At 42.7% G+C, this 20,370-nt stretch overlaps 1 protein-coding gene across 1 annotated transcript in view; it reads right to left on the bottom strand.

Moving 5' to 3' along the window:
- Positions 1-20,370, bottom strand: part of TOP1 (DNA topoisomerase I) — a 148,646-nt gene that overhangs the window by 79,690 nt on the left and 48,586 nt on the right. The window contains exons 4-7 of the mRNA XM_030213569.1: positions 12,590-12,788; positions 8,512-8,570; positions 1,459-1,554; positions 248-323 (exon numbers count right to left, since the gene is read on the bottom strand). Of these exons, the coding sequence (XP_030069429.1) occupies positions 248-323; positions 1,459-1,554; positions 8,512-8,570; positions 12,590-12,788 (430 nt within the window). The remainder of the gene's footprint in view (positions 1-247; positions 324-1,458; positions 1,555-8,511; positions 8,571-12,589; positions 12,789-20,370) is intronic.

Genomic DNA, 20,370 nt, shown 5'->3' with positions numbered 1-20,370 from the left:
AGGAATCCACATTCTGGAGTGGTCTGCATAAGTAAAAGCTTTGCATCATCTTGTTAGTGGTCTCATCTGACATAAGCTCTCTTACTGGTCTATCCACAGAGAGCTTAAGGTATGCGGGACACTTGCATTGTTCTTGCATGTGCAGCACCTGCTCTATGGGCAACTGGAAGATCTGACTTTCCAGGCTGTCACATTACATCACCAAGACAAGAAACTTATATTAAAATCTTTCTATATTATATAGTACCTCTTCATTTTCCTGTTTCCGCTTCTTTGTCTTCTTGTTATCTTCAGTTTTTATTTTCTTGGGTTTTTGATCACAACTAAACGAAAGACATACTCTCCTTTAATGCTTGCCGTTAACTGCTTTTTGAGTGATTTATGAAATGCATGCAATACTTCAGAGACTGCATTTGTCCCTCCAAAACTAGGGTCATTCCCTTAGGTCATCAAAAACACATCTCTTCTGTCCTGGACAGGAAGGATTCCACAAGGCATACACATTCCTTCCCACTTAAGAAAACTGGATGACTCCAGGGAAATCTCAACTGATTTATAAATCAGAATCCATAACGTGTCTGAACTAATTGCCCAAATAAAATTACTGAGAGGTTTGTGGGATTATGATAAACATACCTCATTATTCAGACTAGCCTATCCCTACTCAAATTAAAATTCTAACTGAATGTCTGCATGCATGTAACTAGCAAGGTCCCAGGACTTGTTTCCCTTACCTCAGGATTTCACAAGGAGGTAAACTCAGGTATAAAGTCACAACTCATAATTAACAAAAGAGCCCTCTTTACTTGCCTGGCCAAAATTAAAGGACTAATTTTCACAGGTAAGATGGCTTGGTTGAAATGTACCCTCCTCTAACCAGTTAAGGGATATGACTGAGCTTCCATAATTAATTTCTTTTTAAAGTGGGGTAATTGGGTATGCTTAGGCCATTTGAGGAATACAGCACCTGCCTGTACATGGGATTTTCAAACAAATGCACCGTATTGCACCGTTTGGTAAAAGTCACAAATAGCAGGTGCAGAGCAACACACTTTTTTAATACATGTACTTTATGGCAGACACTGAAGCCAATTCTTAAAGGGAAATGGCAATGTGATCTACATAAAATGCAGGGATACTCGACATGGGTTATTTAATACTATTTTGAAATATTCAAAAGTATTATTTGTAAAGGGGCACATAAATTGGAATTGCAATTTGCAGAACAAAGCAGAAATTGAAGCTAAATTGACCCACTGAACTTTTCTCGGTGACAACAGTAACTCATTCCTCTGCCTGTTCCTATGGCTCCAGCCCTAAACATTCACCAACCCCTCTTCCCCATGGTTAAAGAAGAGAGTATTGGTGCTTCTATACAACTATCCCTTCGGAAAAGGAAGACTAATGTTATTGCTTTAATAAAAGAGCAAAAGTCCTTTCCTCCTGCCAATGACTTACCTATCCTCATCTCGAAATCTCTTCAGAGGTTTGGAATTCTCTTTGGGTGGAGTGTATAAACTATCATCATTGGGTTCATCTTTAATGCGAGGCGGGCTATGGAGAAAACAGAGAGAAGCTGACCCTATGCCAGAGCCAAAAGAAAATCTCATTACGGGCTGGACGGTGTGGAGAACAAATGGGAGACGTGGACACTTCCAGTATAACCCATATGTTTTATGGTCTTCATATTTCAATATATGTACTGATCCTCTAGTAAGCTGAAATAGTAGACCACGTGATGTGGGCATGGCCTTGGCCTAATGGGAGGAGCTAGAATTGTTGACAGCAAGCAGTGAATTACATATGCATTAATATATACATGCAAATATCTATAACTTTTGCACATAAAGGTAAATAAGCAAGTCAGATGAATCGTCCAACATGAGTCTCATTTTAATTCCCTGCTTGTCTATTAAACTCATTGAAGCAGGTATTGATACAAATATAGACAAGGACAGGGAGACAGAGAAACTATCAAAATGGTGTTTTCATTCATTATGAAACATCCTAAGACTGACAGTACACAAAAGAAGATTCCAATTGATACTACTGGTTTAGTTATAGAAAACAGGAACAGTATTGCTAGCAGCATTTTTCACAATTTAACAATTAATACCACTATGGCACTTTACACTTATCAACACAGTCTTTTTGATAAATATAATAATCTTGACTTCAGATTTCCGGTGTGCTTATTAATGGTTTGCAAACCAGTGAGAAAGCCTGGAAGATAAGATAAGTGCAAAGTTAAAAAAGTAATAAGAACAAAAAGTGAAAAAGCAAAAAAAATTATTAATCTAGACTAATGAGGATTCCCACTGTTAGAAACGATACAGCGGAGAGGTGTAGTTTATGAAGCAAAGAATTAATAAGCACACCGGAAATCTGAAGTCAAGATTATTATATTTATCAAAAAGACTGTGTTGATAAGTGTAAAGTGCCATAGTGGTATTAATTGTTAGAATTTATTCTAGTGAGCACTATAGTTGATGTGTAATTTACAATTTAACATAGCAAAAGCTTTTACATTTGCTGAATCCTTACAATGTAACAGTTTCAAATATCTTACAGGAATAAAAACTTCTAGAAATAAACTCTACTTCAGATAGCTTCCACAGAGTGGGCTGTATGATCTGCCTCCCTGGATTTAGACTATGGCACAAAGGAAGAGCTGCACGTCAAGTCTGAAAACACAAGCACTTGAGGGCTGGAATGCTGCAAGGGTTTTGGGCACTAAAGGATGACCTTCAGCTTTGTATTTCCCCCTTAGTTTCAGGCTCTTAGACATCCCTCTTAGTAATTTCATAACCGCCCTTCCCAGAACAACAGGGCATTATACTTTCTAATGTTAAACTTAGTTTGTATATCTGCATAATGGGAATCATTTTATAAAGATGTTTATTCAGCAGATGGTCTCCGTGGAAAGCAGCATACAAGTCCTAACAGTACGGGTGAAATCAGCAGAGCACATTGCAGGGAAGCTCCTCCAGCTTAGAATATACTAGAAACTTTTGAGAAACTTCACCATACATGAACACCACTTCCCACCTGCTGCTGTCATGTGAGACTAAGGCCCAGATTCACAAAACCTAAAGAGCCAGCAACGTGGGTTTTACACCAGTTCTAGCCAGTTTAGCAAGCAGGGAGTTCAGCCAGACATGCACAAAGGGGGTTCTGTGAGCTCTTTTCCCCTCACAGTAGCAGCTAACGAAAATTATATGAAAAGCTATTATAATGAGCTAATTACTATACAAATGTGCATGCAAAGCTATGCACAGCAGTTTTCCGAGTGAATGCACAGAAGCAATGTCACGAAACGCCTAGCTACCCGCCTGGGGCTAACCCTGTGGCCACTTAAGAGGGTCTATCCCAGCACAGCTCGGGTCCAACTGCAAATGAGCATGTGCTCTACGCTAGCACCCTCCTACCAACTGGGTCCCAAACACCTCTGGGCGAGTCTTCCACTCAAGTTATCCTCGGTGATTTCTAGGTTACTGGGGCCACAATCTCATGGTCCCATAGTTCCTAGAATTCATTCACAGACCCAACACAGAAACCATCAGGATTCTTAGTCCAGACAAGCAGAGTCAAACTAAAAAAAAAAAAGTTTATTGTCATTAAAAAAATTGAACAGTAAACTACAAAAACAGATGGAAAACAACAGGTAACTGAATAAGGATCAATTATAAAAATATGTAAACATTTTATCGCTGCCTGGGAAGTACAGGAAATATAGCTGCTTACAGGTTACAAAATGTAACTGCTCACAGGTCTCAGTAAAACTGAGACTGGAGAAAAATCCAGTATTTCCAGACTGGAATTGAACTCCTGGGCCAATTAGGGCCCAGAACAACATTTTTTAAAAGTAGCTGGCCACATCACTGCAGGCTACTTCCTCTTTGTGTTAAACTAAAAAAGGAACAGTCATTTCTCTGTAACAGCTTTAAACATAAAACACACGCACCACTTGCTGGCTAAACTAGAGAAATACAATTCAAGAAATATTCTTATAATTCACATGTTGGAAAATTCACCATTTCGCCATAAGTAGTCTCTACCTTTACCACAGAAAATTTAATGGGAGGTCTGGAGCTGTTGGTCCGGACAGTTCTTCATTGTAGCCAAGGTCTAACACCAATTGTAAGAAGGAACACTCCATCAAATAACATTTCCATCTGTCTGCTTTTAAATACATGCACTCTTATCTCCCTACCACCACCTTCTGAGCATAATAAAGCCAACGCTCTTCAAATCCTGCTGCTTTAACATTAGGCTTTAAAGGATGCATTTGAAAAATAAAATCCTAAAGCCCGCCCCCATCCCCAAGAGGCAGATTCAAGCCTTCTGTGGTGAGGAAAGCTTGCAGGTCGACGCTCCCTGCTCTGCCCTAGAAGCCGCCCATCAGTTGCAAGTGCAAGCTGCCAACTCTAACGTGCGATCAACACCAATCACATCTGCCAGGCACTCCCCATCACCAGCAGCAGCTCCAGAGCTCCAAAAGAGATGGGGTGCTAAACACATCGGGGGGGGGGGGGGGGGAGTGGGCATGAGTAGCCAGTTTGGGATCATTCAACTCAGGCTTTTCTGAACTACCAGAGAACTGGTCAGACCCCAATGGACTGGGCAGTTTCCTCTGATTCGTCGGGAAAAAAAAAGCTCTTTTATTAAAGCCAGTTATATAGGTCTTTTCTTAAAGATGATTTCCTCCTCCTCTTCTGGAACTTTAATTCCCCTTTCCCAACTGAGTTTCTAGAAAGTTCTCACTATAAGTGAGGATACTCGTACAGAAGACCCTCCTGCCAATCTAGGAGCAAGGCATCCAAGGCTAGTCTGCCATGGGCACCCATCTTAGCACACAACTGAGGTACCTTTTTCTTCTGCATCATGAAAAGATCTAATGGAGTGCCCCACTCTTGAAATATCATTTCCGTTACATTTCCTACGAAGAGAGGCTGAGAAGGCTAGGGCTTTTCAGCTTGGAGAAGAGACGGCTGAGGGGAGATATGATAGAAGTGTATAAAATAATGAGTGGAATGGATCGGGTGGATGTGAAGCGACTGTTCACGCTATCCAAAAATACTAGGACTAGAGGGCATGAGTTGAAGCTACAGTGTGGTAAATTTAAAACGAATCGGAGAAAATTTTTCTTCACCCAACGTGTAATTAGACTCTGGAATTCGTTGCCGGAGAACGTGGTACGGGCGGTTAGCTTGACGGAGTTTAAAAAGGGGTTAGATAGATTCCTAAAGGACAAGTCCATAGACCGCTATTAAATGGACTTGGAAAAATTCCGCATTTTTAGGTATAACTTGTCTGGAATGTTTTTACATTTGGGGAGCGTGCCAGGTGCCCTTGACCTGGATTGGCCACTGTCGGTGACAGGATGCTGGGTTAGATGGACCTTTGGTCTTTCCCAGTATGGCACTACTTATGTACTTATGTACTTATAAGGATCATTCATGCAGCCATAATGCACAGCTCAGCTTGTCTGCCAGGGTATTGTAATTACCTGCCAGGTAAATGGCTCAGAGACATTCTGTGAGAAATGGCTCAGGTCTACATCCCGGCGGTTCATCCTGCTCCTTCCTTCTTGCTGATGTAACACATCGCCATTTGACTATCCATTTGTATCAATACTGTTTTGCTAGCCAACTGATCGCTTTTCTCCATAGCAATTTTCATTCATTTTTTCTCATATTTCATCCTTCAACAATTCAAGCTCAGGGGTAAACCAAAGATTACATTTCAAAGGGGCAACAGAATCAGCCAAAATAGACAGTCTAAATATTGCAGACCAAAATCATGTTTTGAATATTAGTGCACACACTTGATTAAAAAAAAAAGACTAGTCCAAGTTTAAAAGTTCTATGTCAAATTTAGTTCTTTTCTACTTAACTAGTTGCTTGCTTTAATACAACAGGCATTTCACCTGATAAACAGAGAATAAAATTAATGACCATTTTTCTGAGTTGCTGTGATAGGCAACCACTGCAGATTTAAAGAGGGTAGAAAATTCATGAAATGTACAAAATTAGATTGTCAGTCCTCCAGGGACAGGGAAGGACCTAGAATTTGAATGTAACTCTTGAGCTACAACTGAAAAAGGAGCGAGTAAAATCCAAATAAAAATTAAAAAACTAATCTCTGAAGAAATTCTCTCCAGTGAATGGCACATCAGCAAGCTTTTCATGCACGTCGCATTTGAAATGACTCATGACAGGAGGACGATGTGAAAGGAGGACCTTGAAACAGTATTGTGTTTCTTTATGGTTAGTTTTTCTATGCAAACTAATTAATAAAAATGGATACAAAAGAAGAATGAGAAAAACTTTCTTTTTGCAAGTCATAAAATAGGAGATGCCAATGCAGATCAATGTATGCTTTTGGATATTGACAGTGAAATTTCAGACCATAATGGACTATAAATCTTTTGAATCATGAGTCTCAAACTGCAATATAATTCTGAAACCAGGATTTGTAGTCCACTGCTTTATGGAGTTTTCTTTGGTCCAGACTTGTGTTTTTGTCATGTAAAGCTTTTTTTTGTAAGCTCTTTTGAGCAGGGACTGTCTTTCTTCTTGTTAAATTGTGAAGCGCTGTGTACTACTACTACTACTTAACATTTCTAGAGCGCTACTAGGGTTACGCAGCGCTGTACAATTTAACAAAGAGAGACAGTCCCTGCTCAAAGAGCTTACAATCTAATAGACAAGTGAACGGTCGGTCCGATAGGGGCAGTCAAATTGGGGCAGTCTGGATTCACTGAACGTTAAGGGTTAGGTGCCGAACGCAGGATTGAAGAGGGGTGCTTTAAGCAAAGACTTGAAGACGGGCAGGGAGGGGGCTTGGCGTAAGGGCTCAGGAAGGTTGTTCCAAGCATAGGGTGAGGCGAGGCAGAATGAGCGGAGCCTGGAGTTGGCGGTGGTGGAGAAGGGTACTGAGAGGAGGGATTTATCCTGTGAACGGAGGTTACGGGCGGGAACGTAAGGGGAGATGAGGGTAGAAAGGTAGTGAGGGGCAGCAGACTGAGTGCATTTGTAGGTAAGAAGGAGAAGCTTGAATTGAATGCGGTATCTGATCGGAAGCCAGTGAAGTGACCTGAGGAGAGGGGTGATATGAGTATATCGGTTCTGGCGGAATATGAGACGTGCAGCAGAGTTCTGAACAGATTGAAGGGGGGATAGATGGCTAAGTGGGAGGCCAGTGAGGAGTAAGTTGCAGTAGTCCAGGCGAGAGGTAATGAGAGCGTGGACGAGAGTTCGGGTGGTGTGTTCAGACAGGAAAGGGCGAATTTTGCTGATGTTAAAGAGGAAGAAGCGACAGGTCTTGGCTATCTGCTGGATATGCGCAGAGAAGGAGTGAGAGGAGTCAAAGATGACTCCGAGGTTGCGGGCAGATGAGACGGGGAGGATGAGGGTGTTATCAACTGAGATACAAGGTGGAGGAAGAGGAGAAGTGGGTTTTGGTGGAAAGACGATAAGCTCGGTCTTGGACATGTTCAGTTTCAGGTGGCGGTTGGACATCCAGGCAGCAATGTCGGATAAGCAGGCCGATACCTTTGCCTGGGTCTCCGCGGTGATGTCTGGTGTGGAGAGATACAGTTGGGTGTCATCAGCATAGAGATGATACTGGAAACCATGAGATGAGATCAGGGAGCCCAGGGAAGAGGTGTAGCGCTATAGAAATGATTTATAGTAGTAGTCGTCTTTCTCTTCATAATATATCATTTGTTACAATTTTTTTCTGACTGTGGAGAAACAATCAAACCAGTGACTATATATAATCTCAGTAAGCTGCTATGTACATGTTTCAAAACTGGGGATACTGAGGATTTTGCTTCCCTAACGCAATAATTTTAAAGTGCTTTTGGATTGTTCTCACTATTGCAGTGCTCTTGCGCTTAGGTTTTGCAGACAACTCCAGGGCTGTGGAGATGGAGTAGGAAGCAATTCTGGGTGGAGTCGGAGTCAATAAAAATGAATCGATCAGCTTCAAAATGGAAAAACTCATAATATATGGTAAATTTATCATTTTATACTTGTATTTTTTTTTGTTGTTCAGGTAGGAGCTGAAGATTTGATGTACCAACTCCACAGCCCTACTAGTAACAGAATCAATCATGCAAAGAATTTTAAAAATCCGTTATCTTCTCTTTTCCTAATTACATAAAGTCACCGTTACATTGTTACCAAATTTGTTAGCTTCTCTAATTTCTGTTGGGCGCAACTCCAAGTCTCGCATATATTATAGCCTTGAAAGCACATGCAAATTTTGTAAAATTGCCTCCCAGAAATAGGCGCACACACACATATATTCCTTTTATGAAATAAGGCACATAAGTTGCAGCTTATGTCTTTACAGCCTCGGCAACCTGTAATAAAATTATTCTCTATACCATGCTTCAGATACGATCAGCAAAGAACATATAAACCAACTACTGCTGTCTAATCCAAGATGAATTATGTGCTGACAGGGAATAGAGGTCCTGTTTTTAAGATGTGAGAAATGTACCTTGAAAAGCCATTTTCTTTTTCCTTCTTCACTTTCACATCGCCACTTGAGGATTTGATCTGAGAAACCAAAACACAGGAATATCTCAATGTCTTATGACACAGAGGGAAAGTGGTTTAATTTGTGCGTGATCTGTAAAAGCAGCATCGCTTAAAACTTGTAAGCGTCTGATATATAGTATGTGTTTAGCTGCACAGAAGCAAAACATCTAAATAACCTCTACTATGCATGGTCCTTCAGAAGTCTCAAAGCAGTATATATGGTAGAATCCAGGGCACACATAAGCAGAACTAGACACAAGGCAGAAGTTCAGTAGTGAATGGCAACCATAAAACCTAATCTGAGCACAATCTGTCTTCTGCTGTAATCCACTCTCTACAGCCCTAGGCCGAAAGCAGTGGGGCTATAAGACTTTGTATTAAATTAAATCTCTCATCATGCTCCAGATATAACACGTAGCAACCAAAGGCAGCTAGTTAAAGGTTATCATAAAAACTGTTCTGGACTCTACTTTTCTGGTACAGAGTCACATGTCTATGAAACAGAGGGGTCTTGGATTGCACAGCTGTGAAATCCAAGAGAAATCACATTAAAGAAGCTTGTCCATGCTGACAATCTTCAGCAAGTTAATGAAATATAGCCAAAGGACTCACCTGTGGCTATATCCTGCTGTCCATGGTGTTCTCCAAGGACAGCAGGATGAACATCCACAACAACATAAGTAGTTATGTTATTTTGGAGAACACCAAGGACAGCAGGATATATGACAATGATGGGCAATGTCATCTGACGGAGACTGGCATGGCAAGCGCTCTCCAGCATTCTTCCAGAAGCTTTTAGAAGTGCCTACCGTACATGCATTCATCTTCCCTCCCAGTGTTATTGTGCGGGACCTTCTCAGTCTAGTAAAGTAACTGATAGAATGGAACTCCAAGGGAAGATGGGTGGGGTGGTTGTGTGGATATTCATCCTGCTATCTTCGGCGAACACCTGCTACAGGGTAAATAACTTCGCTTTCTCCAAGGACAAGCAAGATGGTATATCCACACGGATGGCATTCCCAGAGGAAAAAGTGGGATACAATCAAGGGGAAAATGTTTCTTCACTCAACATGTAATTCAACTCTGGAATTCGTTGCCGGAAAATGTGGTAAAGGCAGCTTAGCAGAGTTTAAAAAAAGGTTTGGACGGCTTTCTAAAGGAAAAGTCCATAGACCATTATTAAATTGGGCGTGGAAAATATTTCTAGGATAAGTAGCGTAAAATGTTTTGTACTTTTTGGGGGATCTTGCTAGGTATTTGTGACCTGGATTGGCCAATGTTGGAAACAGGATGCTGGGCTTGATGGACCTTTGGTCTGTCCCAGTATGGCAATACTTATGTAGTCTGCTAGATAATTCGAAAGGGTGCATTTATCAATGGTAGCTCCCTTCCTATTGAAGTGAAAGGAAACAAATAGCTGGGTGGAATTTCTATGGATTTTAGTCCACTCCAGATAGGCGGCCAAGGCTTTCCTGCAATCCAGAGCTTACAGTGCCCTTTCACCTTTGGGAAAACAATTGGCAGAACAACTGACATTTCATCAGCTGGGTAAGGACAGAATTGAGATCCCATCACACTTTGGGAAACTTGACCAAAGGATTAAAATCCCACCGCTCATGAAGTAAGCCCCTCATGAAGTGAACAACTAAAGGCAGAGCAGAGATGTTAGATGCAGAAGTTCCAATTGCATTTAGGTCCTTATGGAGTTAGACTGACAGCATTAAAGCAGTTTTTGTGTAGGACAGGAAAAAGGCCCTTACACCAAATTACAATTTCTTCCATCTGAAACCATATGATCTCTCCTGGAAGTCAGCAGTACCTGGGAGACTGTCCAGCAGATTGAAGTAGTCCACTTCTAATCTCTCAACTTCCAAGTTGTGAGAGCTAGGGACTGGAGGTCAGGATGCAGGAGGAACCCCTCGTTCCGAGTGATGAAAGTCAGAAAGCATTCTGGTCTTCATGGCTCTTTGGAGGCTAGCTCCAGAAGTAGAAGGAACCAGATCTACTGCAGTCAAAAGGGAAAATCATGGTTCCATGATCCTGCCTGAGCTTCAGGAGAGTTTTTGCTCCAGAGGCTTTGGAGGATACGCATACAGAAGATTCCTCCTTCAATGAAGGAGAAAGGCATCCAAGGCTAGTCTGCCAGAACTGAGGGACCTTTTTGTTCAGATGAATAGCAAATTTAGGCACATCATGTGGATGGCATGAACCGTGGAGGCCATGTGGAGGTCTAGGATGGGATGAAATCCCCGTCTTCTTGGTGACCAGGAAGTAATTGGAGTGAAAAAGTCCCTTCCCTCTTTCCCCTGGTGGAAAGGGTTCAGCCGCTTTAGCTGTAAAAAGGAAGAGTACTTTTGTAAACAATTCCTGGTTCTGAGAGCTTAACTTGGACCTCTTAGTGGCCAATTTGGAGGGAGTCTTTCCAATTGGGTGTGTAACCTGTCCAGACAATTTTGAGAATGAACCAGTCTGAGATTACAAGGGGCCACCCTGTGTGAAAAAAAATTCAGTCTCCCTCTTGCTGGAAGGTCTTCTGCAGCAATCATGGGAATTGCAGCTATGCTTTCCTGGAGGCAGTTAAAAGTTCACTCCTATGCTCGCATCTGTATAGCTTCTTATCAGCATACACTTGCAAAGAAGATTGTGTGCAGAGGTCCTCAACCTCCGAGAGACTGTCTGCGAAATCCATAAAAGTGTGTGCTAAGAAGCTATATGGATGCAAGAAGTAGCCACCCCATCTCTTCTTGGAAATGCTCCTCGAGGGCTAACATTGATGACCATGTTCTAAAATTACTGGGTAGTATCAGTGATCTGTCTTGGATCAATGGAGGCTGGCACTATCATTCAGTACTCAGGAGGTTGAGCAGTTCTCACGTCAGGAGTGTTTCGAGGACATCAGCGACTTCGATGCTTCGATACTCTCAACACGGTGCCTTGAAGGGGAACAATGCTGATGCTTCTTGGCCTTTGTCTGATGAATGGCACTGGAGTCCCTCGGCATCGACAAGGATATCATCGAATCCTCTCTCGCCTTTGGGAGGATCAGAGGATGCCTGATCCTAGCGGCCACTGTTGATGCTTGATGTTGAGGAAGGTGGAGGCCCTCTTGATGTTGATGTGTCCCCAGTGTCCGATGCAGCTCCCAGAACCATAGAGACTGATGCCCGAGTTGCCAAAGTGGATGGACTGAACTTCTTGGTGCAAAAAAATCTGTTTGTGCTGTTTCTCTCAGCCCTTAATGCCTCTCCTTGAATCTGTAAGCAGTGTATACAATAAGAGTGATTATGATCAGGCCCCAGACACTGTAGGCACAATTATGAGTGTCAATAAGGGACATGGTCCTGTTGCATCTGGAGCACTTTTTAAAACCATGGTGGGCATGACAGGAAAAATAACTGAAGTGAAATCTAATGGATCAATGGTGAAAACAGTGTCCCCGAGGCCTAAGGGGGCATAGTGGGCCTCAGAAAATAATTAAAATGTCAAGAAACCTGGCTAAAAAAACCCCAAGGAGGATGAGAAAAACTGGCCACAAACGAACACTTACACGCAAGATAATAACTGCAGACAGAAAACCACAGTGTGATGAAAAGTTGACACACGCTGTGAGGCACAAATGCAAAAACAACACTGATCCATAGAAAAATTAGACTAAGCTGGCTGAGCACGACAATTCGGGAGGACATGCACATGCGCAGTAGACACTTCCAAAAGCTTCTGGAAGAATACTGGGGAGCGCTTTCCGCTCCAGGCTCCGTCAGATTATGTCACCCATCAGTGTGTATACACCATTCTGCTTGTCCTTGGAGAAGAGTACAGACCAGGAATACATTTCAGGCTCGATTTAAAATGTAAGTAAAATCAACATGCAAATTACAAATATTTTCTGCTTTTTATGATTCTGTATTACATTTTGTTCTTTACTGGACTGGCACAAAGCATCAATCTGGATCGTGACAAGTGATGGCATTAATGATATGCAGTACGTCAAAACTTCAACATTTAATGCGAGAAGAGAGGCTGAAGAAAGCACAAACCTTTTCTTCCTTTCGTTTTTCCTTATCTTTTTCTTTGTGTTTGTTTTTGTGTTTCTCTAAGCTACTATCTTTGTTTCTCTCCAAGCTGGCAATCTTGTGTTTCTCTGAGCTGCCATCTTTGAGTCTCTCCAGGCTGCCATCTTTGTGTCTCTCCTTTTCTCTCTCTTTGTGTTTCTTCTCTATGGAATCTTTGTGCTCACTATAGGAGACAACAAAAGGGCCAAATTAGTCCACTGGATTTTACAAAGGCCATTTGGAGCATTGAAGCTATGTGCTGAAAAGGATCCAAAATTTACATTAGCAGCATTTGTTGAACATATTTGATGAAAAAAAAACAAACAGTGTTGGGCACCAATAGTGCAAACCCAAAGAGACCAGAAGAAAAAGTCCCTACGCAAAAAGGAAGTAGGAATGGACAACGGACCTCCACAAACAAATCAGAAGAGGATTCCCCACACTCTATGACCCAGGCTCCACCCAAGAGCATTTCAGGTGATATCTGTTGGTGCGACTGCAGATTAATTTGATTTTCAAGCATCACTGGCTCTGCAGAACTCACTCACCATGAGGGCTGTACCAAATATTTGTATTCTATTCAATCTGGCCCCAAATAGTGAATATTCGGCTGAATAGTAATTTAAATTAGAACACGAAATCCAGGGCTCTACTGTGCTAAATCCTACTTAAATAAATACGATTTCTGATTTCACATTGATTCTTTTATTATTTTTGTTAAAGCTCAATGCTCATTATTCGTATCCGGTATTTGTATTGGGCCATATAATATTTTTCATTATTTGTATTCAGCAAAATAGTAAAATATGCTATTTGTTCATGACCCCTGAAGAAGGCAGTTCTCTGCTGAAACACAGTCCCGTGTTGGGTCCTTTGAGATCATATGAGGTAATTCTAGAATAAACTTTCTTAATTATATCTCTAGAATCCTCTTCTGTTTGTGGAAGTTCAGTGTCCACCCCTACTTCCTTTCTGCTGTGCACCAATAGTGCGGCATTTTAGTATAGGTAGAAGAAATTTTTGAACATGAATACATATATCCATATTTTGTGTAAGACAAAAACCTTTAATATAGTGAAGTTGCTTACTTGTACTTAGGGTTCTCTGTAGACAGCAGGATAAATGAAACACAAGCAGGTAAAGTCATCCAATGGTGCCAAGACAAAGCAGCCTCCTCGGAACTCAAATCAGCTTAAAAATCTAGAACATGCATGATCATTCTTAACAATTGCTGCTCCTGTGACAGAACCCTTGTTCTCATGAATATGATCTACTAGTAAAAATGGCCCGCTTCTGACACAAATGAAACGGGCGCTAGCAAGGTTTTCTTCGGAGTGTGTATGTTTGAGAGAGTGTGTGTGAGAGTGACTGTGCGAGTGTGTGTGTGTGACAGAGAGAGAGTGAGACTGGGTGCGAGTGTGTCTGTGTGAGAGAGAGACTGTGTGTGAGAATGAGAGTGTGTGCCGGGGCCCTCCTCCTCCCTCCCAGTTTCAGGGTCCGTCCGTCCCTCCCAGTTTCAGGGTCCAGGCGCCCCCTTCTGTCCGACGTATGCAGATAGAGTATGATAGACAGAGAGTGTGTCAGAGAGAGTGCATATGAGAGACAGAGAGTGTGTGCGTCCCCACCCCCCCCCTCTCAGGGCCCCAACTTCTTTTTAATTGCGCACCTGTCGTGCTCCTCACCTGCTGCACATCTTGCCCGCTCCTCGGCCCCGCCTCCGTGAAGGGGAGCATCGGCCATACTGGCTGGGCCGACGCTCCGACACCACACTCCTCACCCGGATTGCTATGCCGGCCACCATGGTGGCGCCAGTGCGGCGCTCTTGCCACTGCTGCAGTTTGGAGCGCCAGTCATTTTGGCAGCACCGGTGCTCCAAGGATAGCGGTTCTCTTCCGGGCGCGGGGCCCCGGACCTGTTGCCAAGCCTCTGATGCCCCGTTTTGGCCACTTCCGCCCTGGCTCCACCTCCTCCAGCTGGCTGGTCAATCTGTATTTCCCTTGCCTGCTGATTCCACCCTGCCTTGGACTGTGTTGTCGTTGAAGCTCCGCCTCCGCCCCTGTGCCCTGCCCCTTTCGCCCTTCCTCCTCTGGCTCTGATGTCAGCCTGATCTACGGAGCCTAGCAGACCAAGGAGCCACGGTCTCAGTCAGCAAGACGAATAGAACGTTGGAGGTGAGAATTATTATATAGGATACCTGTTACAGATAAGGAACTTTGCTTTCTCTGTCAATAGGAAGAATCAAATCAGGCAGAGGTGGGGAATCTCCAACTGAGTATACTTTTAGGATCACACGACAGTTTTGGAAACATACTGAATTGAAAGTATTGTTTTGAATGTGTGATCCTTGGTCGGTACTGGTTTTTAACAGCCAAGAGCCAAGCAGTAAGACAAAAGCAGGTTGGAAATTCCATGATCGCTTGCCTTTAGAGAAGCAATCATCTCTCCTTTGGGGAATAAAGAGCGACTGATCTATCTTGAGACATATAAGATCTGCAAACCAAGGCCCCCTGGGCCAGTCTGGAGTTACCAAGATAATCGGGTCAGAGTGGTAACTGATCCATTGAAGGAACTGACCTACCATCAGAGACGGAAAAGATAGAGAATCTGCTTCTGCAACCAGGGTTGTAGAAGTGATCTGATCTCTTTCATTTGGCTTTATTAAAGATGCAGCTCAGCATTGGCTCTCATTGCCAAAAGATTAATCATGGGCTTGCCCCAGCACTTTATTAGGAAGAATGCTTCTGGAGGTAATCTCTAGATCTGGGAGTGGGAATTATCTGCTGAGAAAATCAGCTTGGGTGTTCTGAACTCTGGTTTCATAAGCTGCCAAAAGTAGGTTCAGTAGGTTGCATTCCACCCAAGAGAGCAGCAGTCAAGTTTCCTTCGCTACAGCCTCACTTCTGGTTTCTCCTTGTTTATGTAGGTCACCTGCTGCACTGCCACAGAGTATTCTGGCTCTTCACTATCTGATAATTAATTGCTAGATAAACCCCTTTCAGTTCCAAATGGTTGACAGACCAGACAATTCTACTACTTATAGCACTACTAGACGTATGCAGCACTGTACACATTATACGCAGGTACTTTTCTCTGTCCCTAATTCACTGCTACCGATCCCAGGACCTACATATAATCCCATGCTTGGGGAGCTGGCAGGAACAAGGACTGTAGTTTTAGAACTTCCGAAGAAAAACTATTGCCCAGATATATCAACTTTGCTCCCAGATATCCTGAGAAGGAACTAGACTGATTTTTGACAAAACAAATGACTGCAGAAGTTGTAGTACTCATTTGGTCTCCTGTTTGTTAGCTTGAATCAACCAGTACTGTAAAATCAAGGTTAAAAAGATTTTGCTCTGGACCATTGCTCTTTTAGCTGGAGCCCAATAAGGTGAGAAAGGATTCTGTTAAGAGTCTGGGAAAATTCCAGTTTGTGGCTAGCACCCATAAAAATAATTCTCGCTGTGAGGAATGAACCTCCAAGACACCACTGGGATCCCCTGGCGGCCTGGCCTGCCTCCCCTCCAAATCTGTAGAAGTTTTTAAGGAATATGAGGAGTCTTGTAGAATCTGCTGTTCCTGGTGGCGAGAATTATTTTCATGGGTGTTAGCCACATCAAGTACAGGCATTGTTTATAAAAAGGAATCTAAAGTGGAATGTGATAATATGATTGCTCTCACCCTTAGCCACTGCCCAGGAATTGCAAGACTTATTGTGCATTTGAAACTGGATCTAAAGAATGCTCCGGTGGTAGGGCTGCCTTTCCACTCCAGAGAAGGCTTTGACAAGAGGTGTAGTGCCTGGCAGCTGTGCACCGTTGGCTGTGAGTGAAAGTGGGGGCCCAGTGCTGCAGCCTACATTAGCACTGAAATTGCTGCACAAAGTTTGGTAAAATACCACTGGCTATGTGAGCTCCTCTGGGTACAGTGGGTAAGGAGGGAAGCTGCCTCCCCAGATAAAATGACCCCCTGTAGTCACAAACAAAGACAAACTGAAGAAAGTTTTTCTTGCGATTAATGTGCTCTCTCAATTTTCTTTGCTCTACTCCTTTTGCTTTTGTTTAAAAATGAAAAAGGAGCAAACGGGTGAATGGAAAATGGGGACGGGGGAGACAGTGAAACTGTCAAGACTCAGGTGAAATTTCTTTTCTTCCACATGCCTGGAAAGGGGGGGGGGGGGGGGGGCGCGTAAGGGCTACAGGAAGGGAAAGATGTAGGTGTCTGTATGCAAGGGAGAAGAGAACTGCAGGAGGAGGAGAAAGCTGGGTATCAGTGTGGCCAACGGACATGTAGCATTTTGTGTGGAGACTCAACTGTATAAGTTTGTGGGGGCTGAAAAACAGGACCATGGGGAGAGGGTGGAATTCAGCTACTGAGGGTATATGAGACATGGGAAAGCTAGGGGGGTATGCTGTGATGCTTGTATGGCAGAGGTGGTGATTGAGAGAACTATGAAAGAAAGATGTATGGAGGGGAAGAGTGGTGATCGAGAGAGTGAGTTATGAGCGTCTGTGCACAGCAGGGAAGAGTGGTTGAGAAACAGCTATGGGTGCTGGTGAGATAATGGGGGTAGGGTAGTTACAGAAAGATGCCTAAATGGCTCCTAAGTCAAGAAATGAGTTTTACAAAAAGAGAGCTAAGGGGTTGTATATGTGCTGGGAGCAGATGTGAGGAAGAGAACAATGAGTGTCTGATGGGGGAAGAGGTTGTGAGAGCGAACTGTGGGAATTTGCGTGCTAAAACAGAGTTTGAGAAAACTGGGGATCTTACAGAAAGATAGCTGGATGAGCATCCAACCTAAAAAGGAGATTGAACCTGCCAAGGGGAGGGGAGAAGATAATCAAGCTTAGTAAGGGTGTTTAATCTAGTTGGGGAGTGAGACTGCTGGCGGGGGGCATCCAGCCTTAAAAAGGAGACAGCAGGGTCAGGCCTTGGGCTTGGAGGAGCACTGCTTTCACATAAAATCAAAAATAATACAACAACACACAAGGAAATATCTTGTATGGTTAATATTTCAACTGAATTTAAGTGTGATCGTTTAAGAGGACAATATCTATTGTATTTCCTGTCAGTACGTAATGCTAGATTTAAGGGAATATTGTCTACTTCTATTTCTTATAAGGCTGTATCATTTTGGAACTCCCTACCATTTGAACTTAGGGTTGATAAGAAATTATATTTTAGGAAGTCACAAGATTTTTTTTTATTTTCGAATTATTTCAATGTATAGAAACTGGTCTTTAGCTGACTTTTCTCATCTTTACTCTACTTATTAACTGAATGATTTGTAACATCTGAACATGTGTTTCACTCTTGTTTAATATGTATCCCCCCCCCTCCCCCCCCCCAAAAAAAAAAAGACGCTGCTCTTCACTAACAAACTACAAGGAAGGAAATAATAATTGCAAAGTTACACAGCAAAAGTGACTTCAAGTGCACAAAATCCCTCTCACAGACGGCAGCGATAAAGGAAAAGTTCTAACCTTTTTGTTGTTCTTAGGAATATTTTCCGAGGTGGGAGCTGTACATTCCATTTACTTCCACTATAGAGTGCCTCCTGAGCTGCCACTGCCTTCCAGCATAGACGATACACAGGTACCGTAGACATGTTATTTCACAAAAGAACGCAAACTAAGAAAGAAGAGTTTTTCTGGGCCATTGCCAGTGTGGCCAGGCATATGGCCAGTAGCCTGGCAGCGCTTGATGTTAAAGACTTTTGGTGTCACATTGGTATTTATACCCTTAACAATTACAGCACGGTCATGACATCACAAAGGAATCACATCACCCAGTGACATTGCAGTTTTGGTCCCTAAGCCTTCAAGGCCTTACTATAATTCAAGTTAGCTAAACAATAAGGAAAAAGTAGGGGATGACTCTGGTAACTTAAACATGTTCAACTTTTCTCGATTCAGTAATCTTGCAAGCCAAGGAAGGAACATGGTGGTAATGAAGGAATCCATCAGAATATTATTGCTCACTGAAGGAAAATAAGGTCCACTGTATATATCAAAAGGTCTAAAATACTTCAAACAGCCAAATCCAGTAAACAGAATTAGAAGTGTGTGTGTGTGTGTGGGGGGGGGGGGGGGGGGGGGAGGGAAACTAAAAGGGGTAAAAAAGAATGACAAAAATGTCTTCACAAACATTAAAAGGGTATTGGGTCAATTAGAAATCAATGGACTCAAAGGATGAAAATCTAAATAAATGTTTTCATGAAGTGTGAGGATCTGGAAAAGTCAGTCACCATGATGGCTCAAACGATCAGAAAGAATAAGCTTCAGGGAACAAATCAGTATGGGTAAAATAGAGTCAAGGTTCCAATGCAGGTAGGGCTTCGACAGAATGAATTTTGCCTCCGCACTTACACTAACTTACAGTGAATGTATCCGTATCTTCAAGGGAATAGCTTCTATTCTGAGTTCAAGTCTTAAGTGGAACGCGTGAATAGAGCCAGACTATCAGCAATTTTAGTCATGAGCTTGAAGAGGGGTCCCCCCCCTTTTTTTTTATTTAAACAGACCTTTGGACAAAAGCAATGGCCTTTGGGTACTTTGATAAGTCACAAATCAATCTCACAGTCATTGGTAGTCAATAATCATACTCCAAATAGAACCAAGACTATACGTTTACTGCTGAAGCACCTTGATCAATGATATAAATCCACACATATCAACACCACTGTGTTTAAATTTTCAAAATATTTAACATTAACAAGTTCTTTTTTAATTTTTTGATATTTTTAGAGAAACATTTTTTAAGAGTGCCCTCAGCAACAACCACTATTTTTAGGCAATACTGTTTAATTGCCGCTACGAGGATGTATGGGAGTTGCGTTCCAAGACTTATGAAGAGAGACTTGCTGACCTGAACATGTATACTCTGGAGGAAAGGAGGAACAGGGGTGATATGATACAGACGTTCAAATATTTGAAAGGTATTAATCCGCAAACGAATCTTTTTCCGGAGATGGGAAGGCGGTAGAACGAGAGGACATGAAATGAGATTGAAGGGGGGCAGACTCAGGAAAGATGTCAGGAAGTATTTCTTCACGGAGAGGGTGGTGAACGCTTGGAATGCCCTCCCGCGGGAGGTGGTGGAGATGAAAACGGTAACAGAATTCAAACATGCGTGGGACAGGCATAAAGGAATCCTGTGCAGAAGGAATGGATCCACAGAAGCTTAGCTGAAATTGGGTGGCGGGGGGAAGAGGGGTTGGTGGTTGAGAGGCTAGGATGGGGGAGGGCAGACTTATACGGGGTCTGTGCCGGAGCCAGTGATGGGAGGCGGGAAATACTGCTGGACAGACTTATACGGTCTGTGCCCTGAAAAAGACAGGTACAAATCAAGGTAAGGTATACACATATGAGTTTATCGTGGGCAGACTAGATGGACCGTGCAGGTCTTTTTCTGCCGTCATCTACTATGTTACTATGCCAAGTGGCACTGCACCTCTTTCATCGGGCTACTCATAAGTTTTTTTTTTTTTTTTTAAGTGCTGTAATACAAATCTGTGCAGCATCTCTTGGAGGCAGGGGCTTCTGCTTGCTGCACTGTTAATTCCAAAATCTGGCTCCTCGCCTGTCCCGTCACCTTTAAAAAGTAGGCACGATGTAACAAGAGCACAAGTTCGGGGGGGGGGAAGAATGGCTCCGACCCACTCCCCCTTCCTGAGCTGCTGAAAAAGCGTTTGATAAAGTTTGCTGGGACTATTTATTCCAGGTTTTAGCTTATATGGGTTTAGGGGGATGGTTCTTACAGGCGAT

Source organism: Microcaecilia unicolor, chromosome 8, assembly GCF_901765095.1.
Source record: "Microcaecilia unicolor chromosome 8, aMicUni1.1, whole genome shotgun sequence".
Taxonomy (NCBI): domain Eukaryota; kingdom Metazoa; phylum Chordata; class Amphibia; order Gymnophiona; family Siphonopidae; genus Microcaecilia; species Microcaecilia unicolor.
Note: the sequence above shows the minus strand (reverse complement) of the source record. Positions and strands in the feature narration are given on the sequence as shown.